Here is a 13,319-nt window from a genome sequence, read left to right as displayed (position 1 = left end):
TGGGCGAGTGCTCGAATGACGGTAGTGTGTAGGTTTGCCTGTCTGTGCCTTCATTGTCCTTGTGCACAGGACAACAGCCTCTGCCTGACGAGGGTCTGGGGACAATGCCTTCAGCACTTCAGCACTTTGCTCCCTACCCGTGTTGTGGTTGACAGAGAAGGAAGCCCCAGACCGCAGTACCTGCGTGGCGAGAGTGGAGAGGACCTGCTGTGCATCCTCAGGTCTCTCCCAGCAAAGTAGCCACCCTGTGAGACAGATACCTGGTGAGGGCTTGAGCTTTCCCCCGCTGGCTCTTCAGCTGGAATCAGCCATCACTTCACTGAGTTTCAGAGCCCCACTCCACCTACAGCTCAGGCCTAGGGGGTTCTGCTTAACTGTGCCTTGCTGCTGAGGCTTTGGGGTTTCCTTTTGTCCATGTTTCTTGTCTTCAGAGAAGTCAGGCAGTGGCCTGAGACACCCCCCCCACCTCCACCCCCCACCCCGTGAGTCTTGTCCCTTTATTAGACCCAGCAAAGGTGCCCTTGGTTCCAGCGTACTCAACTACCCTCTGGGCTGGAACCTTTTCTTGAACCAAAGGCCCTGCTGTCACTCTCCTGCTGGCCTGTCTCCCTGAGTGTCCCAGGATGACCACTTGGTGCCCTGTGATCTGGTAGTGGGACTGAACATGTGGGAAGAGGAAAGCGATCCTGAAACTTCGCAAATCTGCCCTTAGACCTGGTTCGGAAAAGGGGAATCTGACTCTCAGATCTAGAGACTTTGATCTGCCTAGAGTGTTAAAATGACTCAACACACTGATTCAGTTGGAAGTAACAAACCTTTCTTCTCCTTTTTAAAAATTTCACTTCTGCCAGCTGGGCGTGGTGGTGCACACCTTTAATCCCAGCACTCAGGAGGCAGAGGCAGGTGATCTCTGTGGGTTTAAGTCCAGTATGGTGTACAGAGAGGGTGCCAGGACTACAAACAAAAACAAAAACCAAACCAACCAAACAACAACGCTAAAAAAAAACCCAATGCCCCCCACCCCCAAACACACACATACACTTTTCCTACCAGAGCCACGAAACTTCCCTGGCACCCTCCTGCATTGCAGGAATTTCACCCAGCATATTCCTAGCTCCAAGTTCAAGTTCGAGCACAGGAAACACCTCTTAGAATTGTTGCATGTAGAGCCTGTGTGGTAATTCAGTGGGTACAGCACTTGGAGCAAAGCATGGCAACTTAAATTCGACCCCTGGAACTCACGTAAAGCTGGAGGAGCGAATCAGCTCCGTAAAACTGTCCACTGACCTCCACAGTGCCGTCCCATGCTGCCTCCCCTGTGTACACATCATAGGCACACATGCTAATAATGAAACCTTCAAAGGCAGGATTCATGACAGTTTAGAAAAAGATTCTTTAGCTGGGATTGCTGGTGCATAGCTGTTGTGCCAGTGCTTGAGAGACAAGGATCCAAAGTTCAGGGTCAGTCGGGCTATATAGCAAGACCCCCCTATCTCCGAGAAGATAAAGGGTTTTTGCATGAAGTCTGTCCACAGCCCAGAAATTAAATTCATTCTGGATTCCTAAGGTTTAGATATATGCAGAGTCTGTAATTTTATAAATTTCATCAAAGTTTCAAAGGGACACATAGGACAGGGTGTGGTAGCACATATCTGTATTCTGAGCATTGGAGAAACTGAGGAAAGAGGTTAGTTCAAGGCCAGTTTGGGCCACATAGTGAGAACCTATCTAAAAATAGCTCAACCACTCAAGAGGCAGAGGCAAGGATCCTCTGACCCCTGTAAGTCCAAGGTCAATCTGGTCTACATAGTGAGCTCCAGACCCTGTCTCCAAATGAAACAAAAGGCCAAACAGCAATAAACTCATTAATAAAGTCACTCCATATATCGTCAGGACCCATCTGCTTTATGTGTCAGCCTAGACAACAGACGAGTCTCAGTGAGATGTTGCGGAGGCTCCCCTGGAAGCAGGACATGTTAGAAGAATTCCGGGACTGTTAGAGTCAAGCTGAGACCATTGACACTCAGATTTAGGAACAGAAGAGGTCAGCCTGAGCTGGGTGACTTCCAGGAAGTCTCTTGCATGCTCACCATGCACATTTGAAGGGCTGGTGTTTCTAGCCCGAGACCTATGAGAGGATTTCAGATCTGCTCTTGACAGTCAAACTTCAGTTGGACTCTGTGACTCCTTGGCTCTGATGTTGGTCAGGAGAGAGCATTCTCAGGGCCTCAGAGCTGAAGTTAACTGTAGTGTGTGCTAAGCCACACACTAGCCTCTTTTCCCTGTGCCTCCACAGGAAGAAGAAGGTAGGAGGCTGCACAGCCTCCTGTGGCTCTCTTTTCTGCTTTAACTTGGGAGTTTCAGTGGTCAACTTCTCAGGAAAAGCACTGGGGTTCTTGTTTACTGGCTGGGTAAGATGCATGACCAGGAAGCAGGTTGACAGAGTGTCAGCCCTTCTGAGTTGATTTAAGTCAGTTATAAAGAGAACCAGTGACTGGGTTTGATGGTGCACTTGGGAGGCCGAGGTGAAATGATCATGAACTAGAGAGCAGATTGGACCACACTGGGAAAGTGAGAAGAACACAGCAGAAGCTGTTGCCTCTGCTTACTGAATTCTAGTGATTCCAGGAAATACTCCCTGTGTTCCTGGCTGGATTGTTGGTTCTTGCACAGTCACTCCATAGCTCAGTCTTTGAACACTGTTGCACATGCAGGGATAGATAATTTTTACGATGTCTAGACTACAGCTAGGGCCTTCCTCCACCTGGTGGACCAGGTAGAAGAGTCCCACAGTCTTTCCCTCAGGAAGGCCTACAGATAGCGGTTTCGGGGTTTGGAACATCCTCCTAAAAAGATAAGACTAGTTGATGGGCTGGAGAGATGGTCTCTCCAGAACACATGGGTTCTGTTCCAGCACTTACTTGGTAGCTCATAACCGATGCTCATTTCTGGCCTCCCACCCAGTTATCAGGCACAGATGTGGTGGGTATACATACATGCAGGCAATAATCACACACATAAAATAGTAATCATCGTCATCACCATTCCAAACTAGTTCACAACTCAACTGCAAACTGTAATCTCTGAGGGGATTTTAAAAAGCACATGCACCTGCTTCCTCACAGAGATGAGGCTGGTTGGGCTCTCGGAGTCTGGAACTTCGGAGCATATAGGCTACTAAGGCTCCTGTCATGTGGAGAACAAGAACTCACATCAGAGAAAGCAGTGCATACCTCCAGCTTGGCACTGGGCCTGGAGGGGTGTTGTGGCCATTCGTGTGGGGATCATTCCTGGCTGAGGCTGCTCCATACCCAAGCAGCCACTCACCTAGCCACAAAAAGCTGGGATCACCCCCTCATCCTACCATGGTTCTGAACTTTCACCCTACCAAAAGTGGTGCAGGAACTCCAGACAGGAAGAGCATGTGCTCTGACAAGGCCTGCACCCGGCTACTATGAATCTGGAGCCTCCATCATCTCCTCTGTAAAGCCTGGTTTTACTGCTTCAGCGTGATGGATGGGAGGAATGGAGGGCAATAAAACAAGTGCATGCTATAGAAAAAATGTCTCCCTTAGAAAGCTCCCACCTGGAGGTCGGGAAATGGCTCAGCAGTTAAGGGCACTTTCTGCTCTTCCAGAAGACCTGCACTTGTAGCATCCAGCTCACAACTCCCTAGCTCCAGGGGATCCTCTTCTGGCCTCCACCACACCTGCACACACCTGGCATACACACACACACACACACACACACACACACACACACACACACAAATAAATGTTAAAAATGAAATTTCCACTGGTTGGGCTGGGGAAATGGCTCAGTGGGTAAAGTGTTGGCTGTGCATGAGGATCAGAATTGGGAGGCCTAAAATCCACATCAGAGCTTGTCATCCCATTGCTTAAGGGAGGGAGATGGGCCTGGCGCGGTGATGCATGTCTTTAATCTCAGCATTTGGGAGGCAGAGGTGGATGGTCTTTGTAGGCCACTTAAGAGCTTCACAGTCTCCTACAACGAACAAAAGACAAAAGTAAGAAGACAAGACCCTTGAAGCCAGCTGCCAAGCTAGACTAGCTGAATTGGTGAGCTCTGCCCATGCTTCAGTTAATATAGTGAGGAATGATCCAGGAAGACCCCCCAGCATAATGTGGCTTCAATAGAGAGAACACATTTGATTGTGCTAATGCCTCTTGTTTGGATGGGACACAGAACTCCAAGCAGTCTTCATGCCCTGCTCATTAGCTGGCCCCACCTCCTGCTGCCAGCTGAGCTGAGGGAGTTTATGACTTTGTCATTTCACCTTTATGAGACTCAAGGGTAGCCCAAGGCTCTGTTCTTTCTCTTTTCTTCGCTTCAGAGGACCAATAAAACAAAAGCAAGCAAAAGAAACAATAAGGTCCTAACCAACCAGCCAAACAAACCCAGACATTAAATTTCTCACTGTGGGAATATGGTTTTCACATTTTTCTTTATTTTTTCTATTTTATGTGCATTGGTGTTTTGCCTGCATGTATGTCTGTGTGAGGGTGTCAGATCCCCTGGAGGTGGAGTTAGAGACAGTTGTGAGCTGCCATGTGGGTGCTGGGAATTGAGCCCAGGCCCATCTGGAAGAGAAGCCAGGGCTCTTAACTGCTGAGCACTCTCTCCAGCCCCCACATTTTTTTCAAGTGCTTGGGATGGAGCCCAAAGCCTTACACATGTGCTCTCCCACAGAGCTACACCCCCAGCCTCACGTAACCATTACTGACTCTATTTTACTTACAAGGAAGCTTGGACAGAGGGAGGTTGTCATTGCTCATGCTGCACAGCCAGGGAGTGAGTTCAAGTTTGGATCTGGATAGTTCAGATGCTGGATACCATCTCTCTCCATGTTGGAGCAAATTTATATAATTTGTCAAACTATAAAATCATCATACTTTATGCCAACTTTTACAAGAAAAACAGCTTAAAAGAATTATTTAGGAAAAATTACAAGATTTTACCTTCGCAAGCGATTATGGATTTGAAAAAGGCCACATCCCTGTAAGTCCCCTTATCTAATATTTGGAACAGTTGGAGTCTGTAGTCTAAAAAAAATAAGAATAAAACACTCCCAGTGAGGTCCAGATGAAGGACTCCAGATTCAAATGGTCAAAGAAATTTTAACCCTCAAAACACAGATGGGAGCCAATAGACTGGTCACTCTGCCTCTGCAAGAACTAACTAACCATCCACCTTTGTTTCCATTTCCCACCCCGTAGGTCTAATTTTCCTCCCTCAGGAAACACTAGGGTACTATTGCCATCAGGTGACCCATGCATATCCCCAAACACATGGTTCAGCAAATAGAACCCAATACCAGCTTCCATTCACCAAATGCTCTCTTCTGCTTGTTTTTGAGACAGTCTCTCTATACATGAGGATAGCCTTGAACTCAAAGCAGTCCTCCTGCTTCAGCCTCCCAAGTGCTGGGATTATAGGAGTGAGCCACCATACCTGACTATTAAAAGCCTTCCTCATCCTAACAGCTCAAAGAAGTGTTTTTTTGTTTGTTTTGTTTTAATTGTGTGTGTGTGTGTGTGTGTGTGTACACTCAAGGATGCATGTGGAGCTTTGTAGGGGAGTGTCTTAGTTACTGTTCTATGTGAAGAGACACCATGACCAAGTCAATTGGAGGCTGGCTTACAGTTTCAGAGTGTAGCCATTATCATCATGGTGGGGAGCGTGGCAGCATGCAGTCAGATAGGTGCCAGGCATTGTGCTGGAGAAGTAGCTAAGAACTTACATCTGATCCCCAAGTTGCAGGCTGGAGGTGGGCGGGTGGGGAGGCTGGTGTGGGCTTTTGAAACCTCTAAGCCCACTCCTAGTGACACATCTCCAATAAGGCCACACCTCCTAATCCTTCCTCCACAATTCCACTCCCTGGTGATTGCAGCCTAATGGGGCCATTCTCATTCATACCACCACAGGGAGGTCCTCTCCTTCCACCTTTACAAGGGCTCTGGGGATAGAACTCAGGGAAACAGGCTTGAGCGACAAGTGCTTTATCAGCTGAGCCGTCTCATTAGCCCTGTTGGTAAGATGTTCGTTTTCTATATAATGGAACCGAGGGTCAACTGTACAAATGTAACATGTATGCCTTTGGGTGAGTGCAAAGTCAAAATAAATATAGCCAAGACATAAAGGTTTTTCTTTTTTTAGACAGGATTTCTCTGTAGACCAGACTGGCCTCGAACTCAGAGATTTGCTTGCTTCTGCCTCTTGAGTGCTGGGATTAAAGCCCGGCCGGAAAGGATGCCTTTTGAAGGTGCTGTTTAAAAAGAGTTCACTTCTGAAGGCACCTGTCATTCTTAGTAGATTTTGTTATCATGAGAGTCAGACTGTAGAGCCCATGTGCTTTCTTTAGTACAGTGAGTTCTAAAATAAAATATCCACGGTGCTAATTCCCTCCCCTGTACCCCTCCCCGCCATTAATCACTTCTGGATACTAATTACATTTGCATCGCTCTAGCTTGAGCATTAGCAGGCCCTGCCATATCCTCATAAATTCCCTTGCCATTTAAAAAAATTTTTTTTCTCTGCTGGCTCTACCGCTGAGCTACATCCTCAATACACTGTCTCACTTTCCCCTTCCTTTAAAAGATTAGGAGCCAGCCCAGCAACCTCTTCTCTGGGATCTGCTCAGATGAAGGTCAACAACTGTATTCCCAGCCCAAGGGAGGTGGATGCTGGAGTTTCAGGCAAAAAAGCTGGCGCAGGTGGGAGCGGGAGCTAGAAAGGGCGGGCTCTGAGGGCCGGCGTGTTTCCTCAATTCTCTGCAGGACCCGAAGCCTCTCCTACCACCTGCTGCTTGAGGGTAAAAACCTCATGTTTTATAGCACCACCAGGGAAATTGCGGGGCACCCGCCTCACCCCGCCCACGCCCCGCCCTCTACGCCTCGGCCCGCCCCCTGCCCGTGTTCCTATTCGTTCTTGCCCCGCGGCTCCTCCTTCCGGCGGCTGCGCGTTGACGCGTCCCGCGCTGCACCGGTCCAACATGGCGTTGCCCGCGTCCGTCCGCCGGCTGGGGCTGCGGGTGAGTGGGCTGCGGGCGGGAGGGCTGGGGGCGCCGCGGGGTGTCCGCTCACGCACGTCCCGTCCCTCCGCAGGTGCTGGCGTGCAGCCGGGAGCTGCCCGGCGCCTGGCGCGCCCTGCACACCTCCGCGGTCTGCGCCAAGGTGAGTGCAGCGGGCCGCCCCGCGGGCTGGGGGGTTGCGGGGGCGCGCTGGGCACGGCTGCCCCACGACGGCCCTTTTGCTCCTAGAACCGGGCGGCGAGGGTCCGCGTGGCCAAGGGGGACAAGCCCGTGAGCTACGAGGAGGCGCACGCCCCGCACCACATCGCGCACCGAAAGGGCTGGCTGTCGCTGCACACAGGTGAGGGCACCTGGGAAGGACCACCACCCAGTCTGACCGAAACGTGGCACGGGCGACACTTTAACCTGCTCTTTAGGGCTGAGGTCCGAATTTTTGGTTAGGGGGCTGGGCGTGATGGCGAACGCCTTTAATCCCAGCACTCAGGAGGCGGAACTCAAGTTTAAGGCCAGCCAGGGTTACGTAGTGAGACCATGTCGCAAAAAAGATAAAGTAAAAGACATTTAGTTATGGGGCTGGAAAGATGAGTAAGGATTAGTAAAGTGCGGTGTCGCTTACTCATGCGGACCCTCGCCAGCTCCCAAATGAAAACCTGGTGGGGCTGTAACCACTGCTCAGAGGTGCGAGGATGAAGGAAACAGGCCGTCCTGGGGTCACTGGACAGCTAGTCTTGAAAGAGCAGCTGCTTTGCCAAAAATAAATAAACAACAAGTAAATAAGTGGAAATGGAGAGTGACAGAGGAACACGTTGGCTGTTCACCCCTGGTTTCCTGCATACATCCATTGAGGGAGCACACCCACAATTACAGCGTGACCCACAGATTAGGATGTTGGAAGGAATTTGAACATTCCTTGTTCTGTGAGAGTTAAAGTCTCAATTGTGCCTCCAGAGAAAACACTATTTTCATGCCTACAAACCAGATTTGACATTGCTATTCTATGGTCAGCCGTAATTTACAGAGATGTGTAATAACTCAGTGGTAATGAGGAGGTGAAGTCTACATAGAATCCTAGACCAAGGAAGAGCGTGCCCTAAATAATGCAGCACTCACCAAAGCACAGACTCTGCACAAATGTTCCAAATTCAGTCTTCATTGCTCATAGAACCTGTATTTGCAGACTTCTATTTTCTCTTCCTCTCCTCACTAGTTTATTTTTCTTATTCATTTACATTTCTGTATACATGGTGTGTTTGTGTGTGTATACACAATTTGTCCGAGTCACTTCTCTCCTACCATATAAGTCCCAGGAATCAAACAAGCACCCTTACCTGCAAACCATCTTTGAGTGAGTGTGGCAGTGTATCTCAGGCTGGCCTGGAGCTCACATACTTTTCTGCCTCCTTTTTTTTTTTTTTTTTTTTGGTTTTTCGAGACAGGGTTTCTCTGTGTAGCTTTGCGCCTTTCCTGGAACTCACTTGGTAGCCCAGGCTGGCCTTGAACTCACAGAGATCCGCCTGGCTCTGCCTCCCGAGTGCTGGGATTAAAGGCGTGCGCCACCACTGCCCGGCCTTCTGCCTCATTTTTATCAGTGCTGTGAGTTTAGGTATACACCCTATCACCAGCCTATTTGTTTTCTGAGATACTGGAGTTTCAACTCCAAATCTGTGTGTGTGTGTGTGTGTGTGTGTAATTTAATAATCTGTATATATGGTATTCATGTGTAAAATGTCTATACATGTTCATGTGTGAGTGCAGATGTCATATATAACACTGCATGTATGTGAAAGTCAAGACATCCTCAGGCCAGTTCTTGCCTTCATCTTGTTTGAGACAGGTTTCTTTTTCACCACCTGTGTGTGCCAGGCTAGTTGGCATGCGAGCTTCTGGGGTTTCTCCTGCCTCTATCCTCCATCTCACAGTGGGAACATGGGGATTGCAGGTGCTGGTATCTACAGGTGAGGCCTGTGTGTGAATCCTCATAATAGTACAGTAGACTGTCCACCCAATGAGCTGCCTGCCCATACAGTAGACTGTCCACCAATGAGCCGCCTGCCCATACAGTAGACTGTCCACCCAGTGAGCCGCTCGCCCATACATTAGACTGTCCACCAATGAGCTGCCTGCCCATACAGTAGACTGTCCACCCAGTGAGCCACCCGTCCATACAGTAGACTGTCCATGTCCACCCAGTGAGCCGCCTGCCCAGCTCAGCCCTTGCAGATTCTTACACTGATTAAAATTTATCAGTAACCTCAAAGTCACTCAAGGTCATTCGGGGATGTGGGCAGAGTGAGGCTCACCTGTGGGTTCCCAGCTGGGGTAGAAGAAGCTCATGTTAGACGTGCCCTTTTGGTAGTCTGGAGCCACATTTCAGACGTTACTGTGCCCTATGCTGGGGATATGGGCACTTTGAGTGGCCTTGAAATGCTGTCTAGTGTTCTGTGAGCTCAAGAAGGCTGATGTGTCTTATGGAGAAAGTGTTTGTTAGATAAATTGTACTTGGGCTTGTGTTATCAGAGCTCAGTATTAATGAGTCAACCATATATATTAATAGAAGGACACATAAAATTAGTTATGTAGTAATCTGTTGATAAAATATTGTGACTAGAGGCCTGTACAAACCTTGCTGTGTGTTACCACTGGGGGGGCAGTGACTTAGAACTCACTAGCTCAGTGTGTAGTGATGTAGACCACAACTGTTGTGAACCAATGAGAATCTGTATTTTTGTTCAGCATGTGAGTTCTCACCATAACATTCAATAGGATGCACATGTAAAACATTTAAAATACAGATTCTTGGGTTCAATGCCCAGCCCCTTCCTTCCCAAAAAGATGTTAAGATACAGCCGTGGGTTCCTGCAGTCAGAGTCTTGAAAATACACTGCATGGCTACAGGTACCCAGGGCTCAGACTGCAGATCCATCCACAGGTGGACGTGTAGCCCTAATAGAGCTAGTTCAGAAGTAGATAGTGGCCTGTGTCTGGCCGTGGGCTTACCCATGCAGTTGAGGAAGATGGGAAGGGGGCTAACTCTACCCAACGTTGTGCTCTAGCTCATCTCAGCCTTTTGTAAAATGAGGATGGTGATACACTGACTTCAAAGGACTGACTGGAGAAATGATGTGGTGCTTTGAATTTTATTTCAATTTGTATTGTGTGCAAGTGCATGCACCTATGTGCCATTGTCTCTGTGGAGGTCAGAGAGCAACTTTCAGGAGCCAATTGTCTCTTTGCACCTTGTCAACAGGGTGTCTCTCTGTGTCTGCTGTGGTTTGTACTCCAGGCATCTGTTAGTTGAGGTTCTGGGCAATTCTTGTCTCCACCTGTCACCTCCCTGTAAGAGTGCTGGGCTTACAGATGTGCGATTGCACCAGGCTTTCCTGTGGGAAGGTGTGGACTAGAGTTTAATGGGATTACCCATGGGCGAGAGCAGAGGGACCCAGCATTGGAAGTGCGGCTACAACATCAGAAGTGTGGCTGGCTTCTTACAGTGTGCTGGGGGATTGAACTCAGGTCTTTAGACTGTCACAGTGAGCACTGTTACCTGCTGAGCCATCTTGGCATCCTTGTGCTTTGAATTTAAGATGTCAGTCTTCCTCCATTAGAAGAAATGGGGAATGGCTGTGGGCAAGGGATGGAATTGAATGTCCAGTCCTGTTGAATGTGAGAGTCCCACACACACAGCTGTTGAAGGCACAGCTCCCTTAGCCGACTCTTCTGTGACATCCTCTTCAGGTAACCTGGATGGAGAAGATCATGCTGCAGAGAGAACACTGGAAGATGTTTTCCTTCGGAAGTTCATGTTGGGCACCTTTCCAGGCTGCCTGGCTGACCAGATCGTTCTGAAGCGCCGGGCCAACCAGGTGGACATCTGTGCCGTGGTCCTGAGGCAGCTGCCAGCACACAAATTCTACTTTCTTGTGGGCTACAGTGAGACTCTGTTGTCACACTTGTATAAGTGTCCTGTGAGACTCCACCTTCAGACTGTGCCCTCCAAGGTCGTGTACAAGTACATATAAATGTCTCCTCTCAGAGGATGGAGGCATCAGTTCCAAGCTGCTCTTGAATAAAGACCCTGCTAATGTCTTGTCCCTGTCGTTTGAAGATTTGACCTTTAATTATATGTGTGTTGGCGGGTCTGTGTATGTGCATGTAGGTGGAAGGCATCGGCTATTCCTGGAGCTGGAGTCACAGGTGACTGAGCTGCTGGGCGTGGGTACTATGTTGAGGTCTAGACTGGACTGCAGACCACCTGGAGGCCCTGATGTTGGGATGTAGGCATTTCGCCCCTCAGCCAGGGTGGTGCCAGCTGTGGACTGGTGCTAGGGTCTGGGGGCTGTCGTGTGGGAACTGGCCCTTGACATTTCCCACCTATGTGTGTGATCAGGTGTTCCAGACACAGATGTGAAACGCTCCATTTGCCGTCCCATAGTGCACCTTGCTGAGGGGGAACCTGAGATATCTGAGCTCTGATTCTGTTAGATGCTCTTTACTGACTTGTTTTCTGCTTCCCCGAGTGAGGGGTACGAAGAGCTGTGTCACAGGTAGCTCTCCTGACCCCAGCTTTTGACTCCTGTTACCTCTCTTTTTTTGGTCCCCCGTCCTCTCCCTGGGACTGTGTCTGGAACCCTGATCCAGCTGGTCTGGACAGTGCTGAGAACTGAACTGGGTGCTCTGCAGTAGTCCTTAGCGGACATGATGAAGATCTCTGCAGCCCTGTCTCCTTTTAGGGGGAGCATGGGTGAGGGTCTAGGAGGCGCTTCAGGGTTTGCGGGAACTTGAGGTAAAGGGCTTCACTTCATCCACATCCTTGTGCAGCTCCTTGACCTAAGCTTGTTTCCTGTCCAAATGAAAAGGTCCCCTTACCCAAAGCTCTTGCTGTTTTGTTTAATTTATTTATTTTTATTTTTTGGTTTTTCAAGACTGGGTTTCTTTTGTAGACTTGACTGTCCTGGAACTAGCTCTGTATATCAGATCCACCTGCCTCTGCCTTCAGAGTGCTGAGATTAAAGGTGTGTCCACCACTGCCTGGCAACCCCTGCTTTTCTAATGAACAGATTTCTACAGTGGGAGCAAAAAACCCAAACCCTTAAAACCCCTCAAAGGCTTTAGTTCTGGATGCTCTTGCTTGGGGGCCTTAAGGAGACAGTTTGTAAGTTCTGGGAAGTCTACTAAACGGGAGTCAAATATTACATAGGTGCGCGTCCACTATGAGTTGATTTCAGCTATGTCCTGGGGAATGGGACCCAGCACACCGACAACAGGTGACAGTCACCTACAGGGTTGTGTACTAGCCTGAGGGAACATTTAATTTTTAATTTTGAGACAGATTCAAATTCAACTATATAGACCTGGCTGGCCTTGAACTAACCAGTCCTCCTGCCTCTGCCTCCCTAGTACTGGGACTAAAGGCCGGTGCCCCCACCCTTGGCTCTGAGATCCCCTGCTCCCTACTTTCTATCTTAAGCATCATTCCCTCCTGGAGAAGAGAGCAAGTGTGTTTATTGCATCTGCTTTAAGATGTTGAGTAACTTAAGACAGAATTGCTGGAAGGAAGATGAGGAAAGCGGTCTTGCTTGGGAGTGAGTGGATGAGGGGTGTACAGCCACTACAGGTCATTCAGGGTCATTCGAAGCTCCAAGAAGCACTTAAGAGATCTGTACCTCAAAGACCAGTGGAAGCTGGGCAGAGGAGGGAGGAAGCTCCAGGCTATTGCCCAGGCTTATCGGAAAGACAGAGTGAGCAGAATAGATACAGTAAGGGAAGTGTGGCCACGTGGATGTGCCCACATTGTTTTCACCAAAGGAAAGAATTTTCCAGAAAGCCCTCACAATGTGCTTGTCCCAGATATATTCCAGTGCCCACAAATTACAAAGTGTCGTGTTCAATTTTCAAATACTGAGACTTTTCTAGAGATACATTTTTGTTGTTGAGTGTATCTTCCAAAAAAAAAATTTTTGGCTCATTCTTTTAATCCCAGAACTTGGAAGGCAGAGGCAGGTGGATCTCTGTGAGTTAAGGCCAGCCTGGGCTACAGAGCGAGTTCTAGGACAGCCAGTCTTTTTTTGGAGACGGTCTTTGGATAACCCTGGCCAGCAGATAGGAAGCTCCCTGATCAGTACCAACTTGATTTCTCCACATCCTGTGACCAAAGCATGTAGTCAGACATACTTTTTAATTTTTCTGTTACCACCGCTTCCTCCTCTACCCACCCCCTTCTCTCCCCTCTCCCCATAACGACCCCTCTCTTGTATGATAGATTTATGCA

General features: G+C 48.8%; 1 protein-coding gene across 1 annotated transcript; it reads left to right on the top strand.

Annotated features, from left to right (window-relative positions):
• The first annotated feature begins 6,802 nt into the window (after positions 1 to 6,802).
• On the top strand, positions 6,803 to 11,155 carry Mrps24 (mitochondrial ribosomal protein S24). The gene is made up of 4 exons (XM_006972976.4): positions 6,803 to 7,051; positions 7,125 to 7,193; positions 7,280 to 7,391; positions 10,787 to 11,155. Exons 1-4 carry the CDS (start codon positions 7,013 to 7,015, stop codon positions 11,068 to 11,070), a joined length of 504 nt encoding a protein of 167 aa, XP_006973038.1. The 5' UTR covers positions 6,803 to 7,012; the 3' UTR covers positions 11,071 to 11,155.
• The last annotated feature ends 2,164 nt before the right edge of the window (positions 11,156 to 13,319 follow it).

This window comes from Peromyscus maniculatus, chromosome 10 (genome assembly GCF_049852395.1).
Source record: "Peromyscus maniculatus bairdii isolate BWxNUB_F1_BW_parent chromosome 10, HU_Pman_BW_mat_3.1, whole genome shotgun sequence".
NCBI lineage: Eukaryota > Metazoa > Chordata > Mammalia > Rodentia > Cricetidae > Peromyscus > Peromyscus maniculatus.
Note: the sequence above shows the minus strand (reverse complement) of the source record. Positions and strands in the feature narration are given on the sequence as shown.